At 51.8% G+C, this 14,894-nt stretch overlaps 1 protein-coding gene across 2 annotated transcripts; it reads left to right on the forward strand.

Annotated features, from left to right (window-relative positions):
• The first annotated feature begins 1,616 nt into the window (after positions 1-1,616).
• FARSA (phenylalanyl-tRNA synthetase subunit alpha) lies at positions 1,617-14,046 on the forward strand. 2 transcript variants are annotated; one of them, XM_055543312.1, is made up of 13 exons: positions 1,617-1,807; positions 4,514-4,651; positions 4,747-4,845; positions 4,935-5,053; positions 6,619-6,711; positions 6,805-6,933; positions 7,010-7,125; positions 9,430-9,514; positions 9,599-9,698; positions 9,794-9,962; positions 10,068-10,145; positions 10,301-10,415; positions 13,853-14,046. In XM_055543312.1, the coding sequence occupies exons 1-13, from the start codon at positions 1,661-1,663 to the stop codon at positions 13,854-13,856; spliced, it is 1,392 nt and encodes a 463-aa protein (XP_055399287.1). In that variant the 5' UTR covers positions 1,617-1,660; the 3' UTR covers positions 13,857-14,046. The 2 variants fall into 2 exon arrangements, with proteins under 2 accessions (XP_055399287.1, XP_055399281.1); XM_055543306.1 differs by lacking the exon at positions 13,853-14,046 and adding an exon at positions 11,335-13,635 and having other exon boundaries at positions 1,618-1,807.
• The last annotated feature ends 848 nt before the right edge of the window (positions 14,047-14,894 follow it).

The raw sequence follows: 14,894 nt of genomic DNA on the forward strand, positions 1-14,894 counted from the left end.
GGCAACTCACTCCAGTGTTCTTGCCTGGAGAATCCCAAGGACGGCAGAGCCTGGTGGGCTGCCGTCTATGGGGTTACACAGACTCGGACACGACTGAAGCAACTTAGCAGCAGCAGCAGCACCAACCACTGGAAAGTGAAACTTTCCAGTATTCCCTCAGTAGGGTCTGACTCTTTGCAACCATGTGGACTGTACCCCGCCAGGCTCCTATCCATAGAATTCTCCAGGCAAGAATACTGGAGTGGTTGCCATTTCCTGCTCCAGGGGCTCTTTCTGATCCAGGAATTGAACCCAGATTTCCTGCATTGCAGACAGATTTTTTACTGTCTGAGCCACCAGGTCAGACCCCCTAACCACTGGACCACCAGGGAATTCCCAGTATCTTGAATTGCTGATATGCACTACAAATGATTTCCCTGACATTGATCTTCTCAGAGTAGGGTTGTGGGGGAGGGACGGCAGGCTCTGGAGCGTTTATGATTTCTGACACTATCTCCACCAATTCCTTGCAGAACCCTTGCGCAAAGCGTATCACCCAGCTTCAGTTTTCATCAGTGAAATGTAGATTATATCCGTATGTACAGCACACAGTTTGGAGGAAAGTGAAATAAAGACCCCTGAAGCACTTAGCACTGGCCTGGGGACAAGGGAGAATGACCATACAAGTTAGCAGCTACTTTGACAATAGCTAGTCTTATTTTTATAGGGCTGGTCCCTACCCAGTCTCCCTTTGAAAATCTGAAAGTAGTTTACATCAGCGGTTTGACTATGTCTGGAGTCCACCACCCAGAGCCTTCCTGTGGGGTAAGAAAGAATTCCTCCAAGGGCTGACTGTTTCAGGCCCAGAGAGAGAAGTCCAAGGTCACACAGCCCACTGCAGGTGGAGCTGTGTGAAGTTTAAAACAATGCTGTGAGTCTGCCTTTGAGGGCATTAATTTGATCTCTCTGGTAAACCAGACACCACTGCTGCTGCCGCCAAGTCGCTCCAGTCGTGTCCAACTCCGTGCGACCCCATACACGGCAGCCCACCAGGCTCCCGCGTCCCTGGGACTCTCCAGGCAAGAACACTGGAGTGGGTTGCCATTTCCCTCTCCAGTGCACGAAAGCGAAAAGTGAAAGCCAAGTCGCTCAGTCGTGTCCGACTCTCCGCGACCCCATGGACTGCAGCCCACCAGGCTCCTCCGCCCATGGGACCTTCCAGGCACCACTGCTGCTGCTAAGTCGCTTCAGTCATGTCCGACTCTGTGCGACCCCATAGACGGCAGCCCACTAAGCTCCCTCGTCCCTGGGATTCTCCAGGCAAGAACACTGAAGTGGGCTGCCATTTCCTTCTCCAATGCATGAAAGTGAAAAGTGAAAGTGAAGTCGCTCAGTCGTGTCCAACTCTTAGCGACCCCATGGTCTGCAGCCTTCCAGGCTTCTCCGTCCATGGGATTTTCCAGGCAAGAGTACTGGAGTTCCAGGCACCACTAGGGGGTCCCTAACCCCTCTGACGTGCTTGTGACACGCTCAAAATGGCGGCACCCCGAGCCCTGCAAAATTGTCCGCCACATTCAAGATGGCGACGCAAGCGCGCCCCACCCCCCAATCCTCGGGGCCGATTCCGGTTCCGGTGGTTCTGGTCGCCGGCAGGGACACGCGGAGCGCACTGGGAGCAACCATGGCGGACGGTCCGGTGGCGGAGGCGCTGCTGCGGCGGCTGGAGGCGGCCGATGGCGGCCTGGACAGCGCGGAACTGGCGACCGAGCTGGGCGTGGAGCACCAGACTGTGGTGGGCGCCGTGAAGAGCCTGCAGGCGCTGGGTCAGGTGAGCCGGGCGGGTGATACTGGGCTTCCTCGCTTTTGCATATGCAGTTCCTTCGCCTGGAGGGCTCTGCCTCCAGACCAGATTCTCTCAGTCCTGGTTAGGGGTGATTGTATCCGTGTCCAGCCCAGAGTGCGCAGGCGGGGAGTCAGGAAAGAGTGAAGACCCAGGCACGCGGACGCTCCCGTGCAGTAAATGTCCATTGAGGCATTGATTAATTTTGAGGGGGTGGGGAGGAGGATGGGGGACGAGAAAGACGCAATCGCTGCCTTCGCGCAGGTTGCGGTGTGATGGATGTACTCAAGTGACCGGAGTAATGGAGGAAGCAAAGGGAATTCGGAGGTGTTAACTGCCACAGCCTTGAGGATCAGGGAGAGCATCCCAAAGGAGATGACACCTGAATCCGGTTTCTGCACTGAGTACAAAAGCCATGGCACTTTAGCGATCAGTGGGGTGGGAGTGGGGGACAGGTAGTGAGAGAGACACTGCAGAGCCAGATTTTGCAAGGCCTTCTAGGTCTTTATCTCACAGGGGTACTAGGGGGCCATGGCAGGAGCTGGAACCTGTCAGACGTGCTTACTGCCTACATCCATCTTGGCAGGGGCAGGACAGGAGGCAAAGGGACAAGGGCAGAAACTGGCATATCCCCAAACTAGAGGGTAGCTGGACTGGAGAAGGGGTTCAGGTGAAGGAATGAAATTGAGTTCATGGCAAGGTAGGGAGAGCCAGAATGAAGCCCGGCCTTCTAATTTGGACAAGTGAAGGGTGGTAGATCCAGAAGGAGAGGATGCTGATGGACCCCTGGGCCACCCAGCAGCCTGGATCCATGAAGCTAGGACTCAGAAAACATAGCTGGACTGTTTTTTCATCAAAATCATATAATGTGCCCTTTCTGGCCTCAGCTTTTTTTTGACTGAGTCGGGTCTTAGTTGCTGGGATCTTTCCTTGTGGCCTCCAGACTCTCCGGTTGTAGCCCTTGAGCTTACTTGTTTTGAGACATATGGGATCTTAGTTCTCCAACTGGGGATTGAATTTCAGGGATTGAATTTGTGGTCCCTGCACTGCAAGGCAGATTCTTAACCACTGGACCACCAGGGAAGTCCCTGACCTCAGCTTTATTTTTCATTCAATCTTTGATGGAACCTTAGATTTACATAAGAGTAAGAGGATATGTGGAGACAGAAATAGTAACCCATCCACTATTCTTGCCTGGAAATCCCATGGACAGAGGAGCCTGGTGGGCTAAGTCCATGTGGTCGCAAAAGAGTCAGACACAGTTTAGTGGCTGAACAAACAAACAAGGTGATACGTAAGATGTAACTCTTATTTATTCCCAGGTTGAAGATACGGGACAGCTTCTAAGCATGGGTCAGAATCTTAATCAGTGTCACCAGAAGGAACAGGCAAACCTGAATTAGAAATTAGGCACCTAGGCTGCAGAGCCTGAGGTTGTCAGCGCAAAAAGGGAGTGAAGCTATGGTGTGTGGGATGACAGTACCTTGATTGATGTGAAACTGACATTTGTGTAGGCTACAGAGGGTTAAGTAGTGGCAGTTTAATGTGGTTCATTGTAAGAATGATGATGATATTAATCGATAGTAGTAGTTAGGTTTATTGCACTTGCTGCATACTAAGTGTTCTGCATCCTTTCTTTGTTTTTGTTTGTTTGTTTGTTTGGCCCCAGTGGGCGGCATGCGGGATCTTAGTTCCTGGATTAGGGATTGAACTTATGCCCCCTTCACTGGGAGCTTGAACTGTTAACCACTGGACTGCCAGGGAAGTCCTCTGCATCTTTTCTGTTTAGTTACACCTCAAAACAACTTGCTGAGCTAAAGCCCACCACACCTTTTTCTCACACATAAGAAATTTTGCTCAGGGAGGTTAAGCCGTTTTCAGCAAGGTCACACAGTAGGTGAGGAGCAGAGCTAGAAATTAGAATGACATGGGAGCCTAGGCTTTCTGGGTGTAATGTGGATCCCTGGGGTTTTTCTCTGACACCTGAGTACTGAGATGCAAACACATAAATCATTTCATCTAAGACTTTAAAAATCTTTCCAAGGTTCAAAAGTGGTGGTCCAGTGGCTAAGACTCCACGCTCCCAATTCAGGGCACCTGGGTTCAATCCCTGGTCAAGGACCTAGGTCCCACATGCTGAAACTAAAAGATGCCACATACCACAAGGAAGGACTTCCCAGGTACTGGTGGTAGAGAACCCACCTGCCAATGCAGGAGACACAGGAGAGGCAGGTTTGATCCCTGGGTTGGGAAGATCCCCTGGAGGAGGAAATGACAACCCACTCCAGTATTCTTGCCTGGAGAATCCCATTGACAGAGGAGCCTGGCAGGTTACTGTCTATGGGGTCACAAAGAGTTGACACACACACACGAAAATGCTGCGTGCTGCAACTAAGACCCAGCACAGTTGAATAAATAAGTACTTTTTTTTTTTTAAGTGATGGAATTTGTTCTTTTTCAGGCAGGTAATAACCCTTAGTACTCTACCCTGCTCTCAGAGGTGTGAATCATTTTTGTCATTATCCTCATGTCACAAAAGATCAACCGAGACTCAGCAAGGGCAGATCACTTTGCTCGGGAGTGGTACAGCTGGGATGCGAAGCTGGCTTCAGAGGCCGTGCACGCCCAGTGCTGTGGCGAGGGGGTACCTGGATCTGACCCCTGTCCCCGCCGTGCCCCCCTGTCATTCTACAGATCATTGAGACTGAGCTACGCTCCACCAAGCGCTGGGAGCTTACTGCTGAGGGTGAAGAGATTGCCCAGGAGGGCAGCCACGAGGCCCGGGTGTTTCGCAGCATCCCCCCAGAGGGCCTGCCCCAGAGCGAGCTCATGGTAGGAGCCTGAGGGGGCCGGGGCCTCAGGAGGTGTGTTGGGGTGACGGCAGCCCTCGTGCCCGTGCCCCCCTCACTGCAGCCTTGTTTCCCCAGCGACTGCCCAGTGGCAAGGTGGGCTTCAGCAAGGCGATGTCCAACAAGTGGATCCGGGTGGACAAGAGTGCTGCTGACGGGCCCCGGGTGTTCCGAGTGGTGAGTCCCTGCTGGAAGGCGGTGGGCCAGGTTGGTCGGGCAGGTGGGCCCCTGGCCCTCAGGGTCTCTCATACCCACCCCTGTGGCAGGTGGACAGCGTGGAGGATGAGGTGCAGCGCCGGCTCCAGCTGGTCCGGGGTGGGCAGGCTGAGAAGCTGGGAGAAAAGGAGCGGAGTGAGCTCCGGAAGCGGAAGCTGCTGACTGAAGTGTGAGTGGGTGCCACCCCCAGGCTCACACGTGGGTCACTTGCCTGGCCCTGGAGTGGGGGAGGGGACAGGGAGGCGTTCTGCCCATACCGGGCCGGTGTGCTATTGGGCTCCTCCCCGCCCCGCTTTACACTGGGGTGGTCAAATGCACTTGCCACACTCATGCCCCGACAGGCCCTTTACCTGTGCTGTGCTTCTGCCCAGAAAGACCCTCTCACTGTTCTTCAAGGCAAGTTCTGACATCATATCTCTGTTCACATGTCAGCTTAGCGAGGCCACCACCCTAACACCCTTTCCTCCCTTCGACTTCCATAAAAGTTCCACACTCCTGGTCTCCAGCCCTTTTGCCCTCCCTGTTTACTTCCTCTACAGTCCTAAGCACTGCCTAGAATTTAAATTAAATATTTGTTTATTTACTGGTTTTTGGCCGTGCCGCACGGCATGTGGGATCTCACTTCCCAAACCAGGAACCAGAGCCATGCCCCCTGCATTGGAAGAGTGGAGTCGTAACCACTGGATGGCCAGGGAAGGCCATCTGGATGGCCAGCACTGTCTGGACTTGATTGGGCTCGGGCCTCTGCTGTCACAGGGCCGATGTCTCCTCGAGCAGATGCAGCAGTTACAAGGACGCAGACTGGAGTGGGGCTGCCCAATTCACCTCCCAGCTCTGCCGTGTGTTAGCTGTGTGACCTTGACTGAGTTACCTGATCTTTCCAGGCCTCTGTTTACACATATGTGAAATGATCCCTTTTCACACATAGCTATGGGGTGACTTTATAGAACAGAGCCTAGTGTAGAATAAGCTCTCTAAACTTGACCTATGAGGGGATGTACCTGACTGTGCAGTGCTTAAGATTCCCAAGCTTCCGGTGCAGGAGGCATGGGTTTGATCCCTGGTCAGGGAACTTGGATTCCGATGCCATGCAGCAAGGCAAAAAAGTTTTTGTTTTAATTTTTCATTTTTAAAAAGGGCTTCCCTGGTGGCTCAGCTGGTAAAGAATCCGCCTGCAGTGTGGGAGACCTGAGTTCTATCCCAGGGTTATAGGAAGATCCCCTGGAGAAGGAAATGGCAACCCACTCCAGTACTCTTGTGTGGAAAATCCCATGGACCGAGGAGCCTGGTAGGCTACAGTCCATGGGGTTGCAAAGAGTTGGACATGACTGAGCCACTTCACCTTCTCTGGTGGTCTTTGCTTAAGAATCCATGCTTCCACTGTAGGGGGCATGAATTCCATTCCCGGTCAGGTAACTAAGATCCCCCATGCCCCACGGTACGGCCAGAAAATTAATAAATAGGCTAATTTGACCTATTATTATCACTCATAGCTCTATGGTTAGTGCCTTGAACAGGCCCAAGCACATAGTAGGTTCTCAATAAATGTTGGTTGAATGAGTACATGCATGAACATAGGGATGTAGGTGGGGCTAAATAAGGGTTTCAGGAGACAGTAAGTGTCAGGGAGAAAATGGCAGCAGAGTTACTTGGCGGGTGAAGTGGGGTCAGCATCAATTGGGGGATCAAGGGAAACCACTTGAAGGAGGTAACAGCGATGTCCCCTGGCCTCAGGACTCTGAAGACCTACTGGGTGAGCAAAGGTAGTGCCTTCAGCACCAGTATCTCCAAGCAGGAAACAGAGCTGAGCCCAGAGATGATCTCCAGGTAGGGGGCGGCCCCAGGGCTGGGGACTGGTTGGGGGAGGGTGGTAGGCAGCTCCCACCATGCCCACGTAACCTGCACCATGCCCCCCCATAGTGGCTCCTGGCGGGATCGGCCCTTCAAGCCCTACAATTTCTCGGCCCATGGCGTCCTCCCTGACAGCGGCCACCTGCACCCGCTGCTCAAGGTCCGCTCCCAGTTCCGGCAGATCTTCCTGGAGATGGGGTGAGCACGGGCCCGGGGGTGGGGCCAGCCCAGGCCAGGGGCACAGGCAGGGCAGTCAGGCTGTGTCTCCCACTAGGTTCACCGAGATGCCAACCGACAACTACATTGAGAGCTCCTTCTGGAACTTTGACGCACTCTTCCAGCCCCAGCAGCACCCGGCACGTGACCAGCATGACACCTTCTTCCTGCGAGGTGGGTGTGCCCTGCTGCCCATGCCACCCGAGGGGCCGGGCCTGGGCAGAGCCTTTCGGGGCAGCCTTCCATCTTACAGGAGGACTCCATCCTTCTCAGGGTGGCCAGCAAAGCCTGTGTGAGCACTGTCATCAGCTTCTGTGACCTTCCGCCTCCCCTCCTCTCGCCTCAGGGTCTTTGCTGTGTGTTCTGCCGAGAAGTGTCTTCTCCCAGGTCTTCATGACCGCCTCTGGAATCAAATCTCTGCTCACATGTCACCTCAGAGAGGCCCCCGCTGACATGCCCTTGTCCCCCCAGGTTCCTTTTTTTTTTTTCTTTTCTTGGGCTGCACCAGGTCTTTTTTTTTTTTTTTTAATTATTTATCTGGCTGTGCTAGGTCTTAGTTGTGACACGTGGGATCTTCAGTCTTTTTGCGGTATGTTGGATCTAGTTCCCTGACCTGGGATTGAACCCAGGCCCCCTGCATTGGAAGCACAAAGTCTTAGCCTCTGGACCACCTGGAAAATCCCTGTATCAGGTCTTAGTTGCAGCACATGGGATCTTCATTATGGCATGCAGGATATAGTTCCCTGACCAGGGATCGAACCCAGGTCTCCTACATTAGGCATGTGGAGTCCTAACTACTGGACCGCCAGGGAAGTTCCCCTCTCCAACCAAGCTCTAAAAAGCTTCTCACTGCTAGTCTTCAACTTTGGTTCCCATTTCTTCTTTCCACAGTCCTCAGTGCTCTCTGAAATTGCAGGACTTTTCAAAATAGTCATTGTCTCCTCACCACCAGGAGAGCAGACAAGGCTCTTGTGTGCCTGTTATCCAGCCAGGAGCAAAACGTCATTGTCATCATCACGGCATCCAGAGCTTAACCAGGGCCATCCATGGTGGTCCAGTGGTTAAGTTTCCAGACGTCCACTGCAGGGGGTGTGGGTTCGATCCCTGGTCAGGGAAGTTGCAACAGCCAGAAAAACTATTCTAAACAAAACTTACTGGCCTGCCACTCTCCTAGTCTTCCTACCAACTACAGGAAGTAGACTGTCAGCCGCCTTTTGCGGATAAGGAAACTGCGGCCCAGAGAGGAGACATCACTTGCCCAGGGTCACAGCTTGTAAGAGGTGGAGCTAGGAATGGATGTGTACCTTTTTGGGTACAGTAAAATTGTATTTTAGGAAGGGAATCATAAGAACTTGCATATTCGTGTGGCATAGGGTCACTGAGCTCCTGTGCATTGACTTCTCTGTTAAACCTCTGGGTCACAGCCACAAATGAGACAGAAGTCCTTGCCCTGAGACCCTCACGTCCTCATTGGGCAAGATGTGCCTTGAATCCTGAGTAAGGAAATGGCATCCTACTCCAGTATTCTTGCCGGGAAAATCCCATGGATAGCCTATGGGGTCAAGAAAAGAATCAGACGTGACTTAGTGACTAAACAACAACAAGCTGTAAACATGGCGATGCAAGATGGCAGTAAATGAGATGGAGGAACTGACATTGTGTTGGGGGTGTACACGGTCAATTTAAAATAAAGGCTGCTAGGATTTGGACTTCTTTGGAAGTCTGTTGGTTAAGACTCTGTACACTATGCAGGGGGCGTGAGTTCAATCCCTGGTAGAGGAACTAAGATCTCACATGCTGTACAGCATGACCAAAAAAATTTTTTAAAAGGCTGCTTAAGCAAAGATAGGAGAAGGTGACGGAGGGAGCTACATCTGGGGAAGGAAAGTTCCAGGCAAAGGGAATGGCCAATGCAAAGGCCCTGAGGCTGGCACATGCCTGGTGTGCTTACAGATTGGCAGGGAAGCCCTGTGGCTCGAAGAAGTGATCAGTTAGGAGTGGGAGGAGGGAATTCTCTGGTGGTTCAGTGGTTCACACCCCATGCTTTCACTGCCATGGGCATGGGTTCAGTACCCGAGTTGGAGAACTAAGTCCTGTAAGCCCTGCAGCATAGCCAGAAAAAAAAAAGGGGAGGCAGGACCAGGGAAGGTTCTGGCAGAGGAGGGGTATGAGTGACTGCTTCAGGTGTTCCCAGGTGCCCTCTAGCAGTTAGAGAGGGCAAGCGAGGGAGCTGCCTAAGTCACTGTTTTCCTTGTGGTGGCTATTTGAGTAATGCTCATTATTTATTTATTTGGCTGCGCCAGGTCTTAATTGCACCATGTAGGATTTTTAGTTGCAGCAGGTGGGATTTAGTTCCCTGACCAGGGATCGAACCCAGGCCCCCCGTGCATTGGGAGCTCGGACTCTTAACCACTGGACCATCAAGGAAGTCCCAAGAAATGCTCCTTGACTGACCAGATGTTGCTCTGTCCTGCCCAGATCCAGCCCAGGCTCAGCAACTCCCAATGGACTATGTCCACCGCGTGAAGCGGACCCACTCTCAGGGCGGCTATGGCTCACAGGGGTAAGGGAGGACCAGGACTTTGGGTGGGGAAGAGGCTGGGGACCGAGAGCTGCATCATAGACTTCCTTGCATGTCCCCCTGAAGGTACAAATACAACTGGAAATTGGACGAGGCTCGGAAAAACCTGCTGCGCACACACACCACGGCAGCCAGCGCCCGCGCCCTCTACCGCCTGGCCCAAAAGGTGTGGCAGGGCTCCGGCAGCATTGGAGGGAGGGGCTGGGTTGTCATACTGACCTCCTCACCCATGCCCGGGCCTGGCCTGCCTGTCACCCCCAGAAGCCCTTCACTCCGGCCAAATACTTCTCCATCGATCGAGTGTTCCGGAATGAGACCCTGGATGCCACTCACCTGGCCGAGTTCCACCAGATCGAGGGCGTCGTGGCTGACCACGGCCTCACGCTGGGCCACCTCATGGGTGTCCTGCGGGAGTTCTTCACCAAGCTGGGTGAGCAGGCAGGCCAGAGTGGGTGGTGTTGGTGGGTAACAGGAAGACGCCTTGGTCATCAGCCCGATTGTCCCTCCAACTCTGTTTGCCTGCCTCCCCACCCAGGTATCACCCAGCTGCGTTTCAAGCCAGCCTACAACCCCTACACTGAGCCCAGCATGGAAATATTCAGTTACCACCAAGGTCAGGCTGGAACCCGGTACTGGGGCAGGGAGGGAGGTCTCGGGCTGCCCACGGCTCAGCCCAGCTTCCTATTCCTGAGGACCCCACCTCCTGAGCTCATTGCCATGCCTAGTATCACCCACGTGAGCCGCCCCATCGTGTTCCTGCCTCCACAGGTCTAAAGAAGTGGGTGGAGGTTGGGAACTCTGGAATCTTCCGCCCTGAGATGCTGCTGCCCATGGGGCTCCCTGAGAATGTGTCGGTCATTGCCTGGGGTCTCTCCTTGGAGCGGTGAGTACCCAAGCCACTTAGGGTGTCAGCTGCCTCACTCGGGTGACTTGTCAGGCATGGGGGCCTGTAGACTTGCAGCCCCCTCCATTGATTCATTCATTTGAGAACTCCTTAGTGAGCACCTGCTGTATGCCCATTCTGTGCTGTGGTTACAACACACATCGCTGCTCTATGAAGCTGGGGTGCTAGTGGACCAAGGAGGATGAGAATTGATAAGATAAATAAGTAAATTGAACAAATAAAGCTTAGAGTATACCCAAAAGCAGTGTTATGGGGCTTCCTTGGTGGCTCAGTGGTAAAATCTGCCTGCCAGTGCAAGAAACATGGGAGACTCAGATTCAATCCCTGGGTCAAGACGATCCCCTGGAGAAGGAAGTGGCAACCCACTCCGGTATTCTTGCCTGGGAAATCTCACAGGTAGAGGAGCCTGGCAGGCTACAGTCCATGGGGTCACAAAAGGGTCGAACCTGATTGAGCAACCAAACAACCACAACCTCAGAAGTAATGTTAGAGCAGAAACACAGCAGGGAGAGCTAAGGAGATGTCAGGGAAGGCCTCTCAGAGGAGGTGACATCTGAGCAACAAATGGAGGTGGCTGAATTGGTAAGCTGTGAAGATATCTGGGGAAGGGTGGTCCAGGCAGAGGGAGTAGCCAGTGCAAAGGCCCTGAGGCTGGAGCAGGCCTGCTGTATATGGAGAACACTGAGGAAGCCAGTGTGACTGGTGGGAGGAGGGAGTGAGTGAAGGGGGAGAGTGGGAAGAGAGGGATGAGGGAGGTGACAGGGCAGATGGTGTGGGGCCTTTTGAGCCCCAGGGAGGGCTGGGGCTTTTACTTCTGGGAAGGTAGCAAGAGAGGTTCTGATCAGAAGAGACCATGATTTAAACCCTGTGTTAAACCCTGTCCCCGCCCCCCTCCAAGCCCGACGATGATCAAATATGGCATCAACAATATCCGGGAGCTGGTGGGCCACAAGGTGAACCTTCAGATGGTGTACGACAGTCCCCTATGCCGCCTGGATGCTGAACGGGGGCCCCCTTCGACACAAGAGGCTGCGTGACATGAGCTGCCCCCCATAGGCCACCTTCCCCAAGACCCTGCTGCCCCCTTGCATCCTTGCCAGTGACCCCCTTGTATTTATGAGGCCTCTGTGAGGCCCATCCCCCTGCCCCGGTATCTCCTCTTCCCGATCAGCCCCAGGGTCCCGGGGACAGGGGAGTGGGTAGCAGGTTCATTCTGTTGTCCACCCGTGAGGGTGGGCCTTGGGGAGCCCTGCAGGCCAGCTGTTGGCTAATAAAGTGGGCATGTGCCCTCATCTGGTGCCTTTCCTTAGGGGTGAAAGGTGCTGGAGCCCCGGGTATAAGACATGATGGGTTGGAGGTCTTGGATCCTGGGGACCTCCTTGGCCAGCCTGAGCCATATCCCCACCAGGGAAGACTGGCTCCATCAAGCATTCACCAGGTTACTTCCTGGTGCCAGGTCTCTTCTAGGTGAAGGGGATAGAAACGCCTACCCCTGTGGAAGGGGGGGAATCCAGGGCGGTGGTGGGGCCCTGGGAGCCAGGATTCCCATTGATTGGGAGTCAAGCATCGGTGGGATGGGGTGGATAGCCTTATTTATTTATTTTTGGCTGTGCTGGGTCTTTATTGTGGCCTGAGGGTTTAGTTGCCCCAGGGCATGTAGGATCCCTGACCAGGGATTGAACCTGGGTCCCCTGCATTGGAAGGCAGGTTCTTAACCACTAGACCACAAGGGAAGTCCCAAGCTGAGCCTTTAAAACTGCTTTTTGTTGTTGTTGTTAAAGAGCAGTTTAGTTTTAGGTTCATAGCAAAATTAAGTGACAGGTACAGAGATTTCTCAACCCCCCTGCGTTGAAGGCATCGTAATCACCCACGGTCCATAGTTTACATTTCGGTTGACTCCCCATGTTGTATGTGGCTTTGGATAAATGTATGCTGACATGTGGGCTTCCCTGGTGGCTTATTGGTAAAGAATCCGTTTTCTTGCCAATGCAGGTTCGATCCTTGGGTCAGGAAGATCCCCTGGAGGAGGAAATGGCAACCCACTCCAGTATTCTTGCCTGGAGAAATCTCCTGCAGAGGAGCCTTGCGGGCTACAGTCCAAAGGGTCACAGTCAGACATGATAGTGACTGAGCACAAACGCCTGATGACCTATATTATGATATCCTAATGTTTCATAAATTTCACTTCCCTAAAAGTCTCCTGTGTTACACGAATTCATCCCTTTGTCTTCCCCCTAAAAAGCTACTCTTAAAAAAAAAAAAAAAACCAACCTCGTAAGGATTTCACATGAGCCCAGAATAGAAACATGAGTGAATAGGATAAAGTTCCACGAGCCTACCACTCACACTGACTAGTGAGCACACCTGTTTCTGTTAAACTATTTCAAAGCAAACCCCGGGAATTCCCTGGTGGTCCAGTGGTTAAGACTTCAAGCTTCCAGTGCAGGGGGTGCAGGTTAGATCCCTAGTTAGGGAACTAAGATCTGATGTGCCACTAGGCCTGGAAATCCCAGCAATCTTGTCACCCACCCCAGAGCAGCACACTTGGGAAACATGGACAGCTTTTTATGTAACCATGAGGTCACTTTTATGCCCAGTGCAGTTAGCAGTCAGCTGGGTTCTCTTTGGTCTCAGGGCCTGTGGGTACCAATCTTACAAGGGCTCCTCACTCAAATCTTTTATTTCAAAGAAAATAATCCAGTCATACAGAAAAATATTTCTTCATTCAATAAAGGTGCATCTCTTTTAAGTGCCAGCAGTGGGCAAAGTTGTTTCAGGTCCCTGCCTTTTAAGAGCTGACACTGTTATCTGTGGATGAACAGATAAATACAGAAATGGAGGGAAGAGTAGAAGCCATGTAAAAAATAAAGGTCAGTGAGGATGAAACATGTATAATACAAAGCATAATAAATACCCAAGAATCCACCCCTAGTTCTTTTGAATCTGAACAGATATTTGCACTGGATCTTTCACTTAGATCTCTGTGACTAATGTTTTAAAGACCCTTAGGAGCTTGTTCTAGTTTGTTTTGCCCCCCGCCCCACTAAGATTGCCCCCTCCTGAATCGTATTTATTACTCTCTTGTGCTTTTAAACTTTTGCTATTTACATGTTACTTTAACAAGACATGGTTTCATTTTGCATGTTTTCAAAAAAGTTACACAAACTGTGCACCATAAAAATCATCCTGCACCTTCTGTGTTGCCTTTGTTTTGTTTTCTTAATTTTTGGCCGCATGCAGGATGTTAGTTCCCCAACCAGGGGTCAAACCCGTGTCCCCTGAAGTGGAAGCTCAGAATCTCAGCCACCGGACCACCAGGGAAGTCCCTGTGTTGCCTTTGTCTTGATTTGGTCCTTATGTTTGTGTGCACATGTGTGTGCATGTTTAGAAGTTAAGTCTGAGATTTTTCTCCTTAGATAATCCTGGAATCTTCAAATCTGATGCTGCAGGAAGATATAACATATTGTAGCTCTGCTACAAGATACTAATGTTAGCTACTGTTCATTAAACTCTGTGTGTTCCAGATGTTTACCCCTGAAACCCTTACAAATGGTCTTGTGTTTTTGACTATTTCACCTTGGTAATAGACAAAGATGAGTTCTGTGAGTGAGTGGCAGTTTAATGATCACCCCTGTTATTGGTTAAGAGACAGCCCAGATTCAAACCCCTAGGGCTTTCCAGAACATAGGTGTAAAGGGGGGTGTGCTGTAGTGTGTGGCCAGGGACAGAGCCCTGAACAGAAGGGCTGAGCATGTGTGTGTGTTTGGGAGTTGGGGGAGAGGGGGTGGATTCCAGCTGTCTTCCCCTTGTGGACACTGACATAAATACAAAAATGAAGGGAGGGGTAGAAGCCATGTAAAAAGTAAAAACAAGTGAGGGTTAAGCATATATGATAGAAAGCATAAGAAACACCCATCTCTCCAATCAGGACAAAGTCCCAAACCTTGACCTTGACTCAGCCCAGCCCCTACCAAACTCTTCATCCTTCACCCACTGCTTCCGCCAATCCCTGCTCTCCCCACCAGGCACGACTGCTCCTCAAACACCTCCGGGCCTTTGCACACACCGTTTCAAATCGTCTGTCCCCCTCCCGCCGCCCCCTTTATTTTTTCTGCCTTACTGACTTCCAAGAGGTCTTTGTAGATATTGGATACAAGTTCTTAAATATTTTCTCCTCGTGTGCCAATTATGACTACTGTTGCCACTATTCATTATCATTGAAGGGTATGGGCTCAACTCTGTCAGGGCCAGCGACGCCATTTCAAGGAGCTTCTGGTTTTGGAGCGCAGATAACTGATTCAAGGTGGTAATTACATCAGCTTTTTTCAGAAAGGGCAGTAGGTCGTAATCAAATGACAGCAAAAGTCAGAATTTTTTATTGGCAAGATTTCTTTGGGCTGAGCAGATGAAAAATGAACTGAAACATACGAATGAACACATGGTGCAAGGTATTCCGCC

Source organism: Bubalus kerabau, chromosome 1, assembly GCF_029407905.1.
Source record: "Bubalus kerabau isolate K-KA32 ecotype Philippines breed swamp buffalo chromosome 1, PCC_UOA_SB_1v2, whole genome shotgun sequence".
In the NCBI taxonomy this organism is placed as follows: domain Eukaryota; kingdom Metazoa; phylum Chordata; class Mammalia; order Artiodactyla; family Bovidae; genus Bubalus; species Bubalus kerabau.

Excerpts from the sequence above, each read along its gene's own strand:
- FARSA (XM_055543306.1), top strand. The coding sequence starts at position 1,661 with ATGGCGGACGGTCCGGTGGCGGAGGCGCTGCTGCGGCGGCTGGAGGCG. Across the intron at positions 7,126-9,429 it reads TGACACCTTCTTCCTGCGAG|ATCCAGCCCAGGCTCAGCAA; the intron begins GTGGGTGTGCCC and ends TGTCCTGCCCAG. Across the intron at positions 9,515-9,598 it reads GGCGGCTATGGCTCACAGGG|GTACAAATACAACTGGAAAT; the intron begins GTAAGGGAGGAC and ends GTCCCCCTGAAG.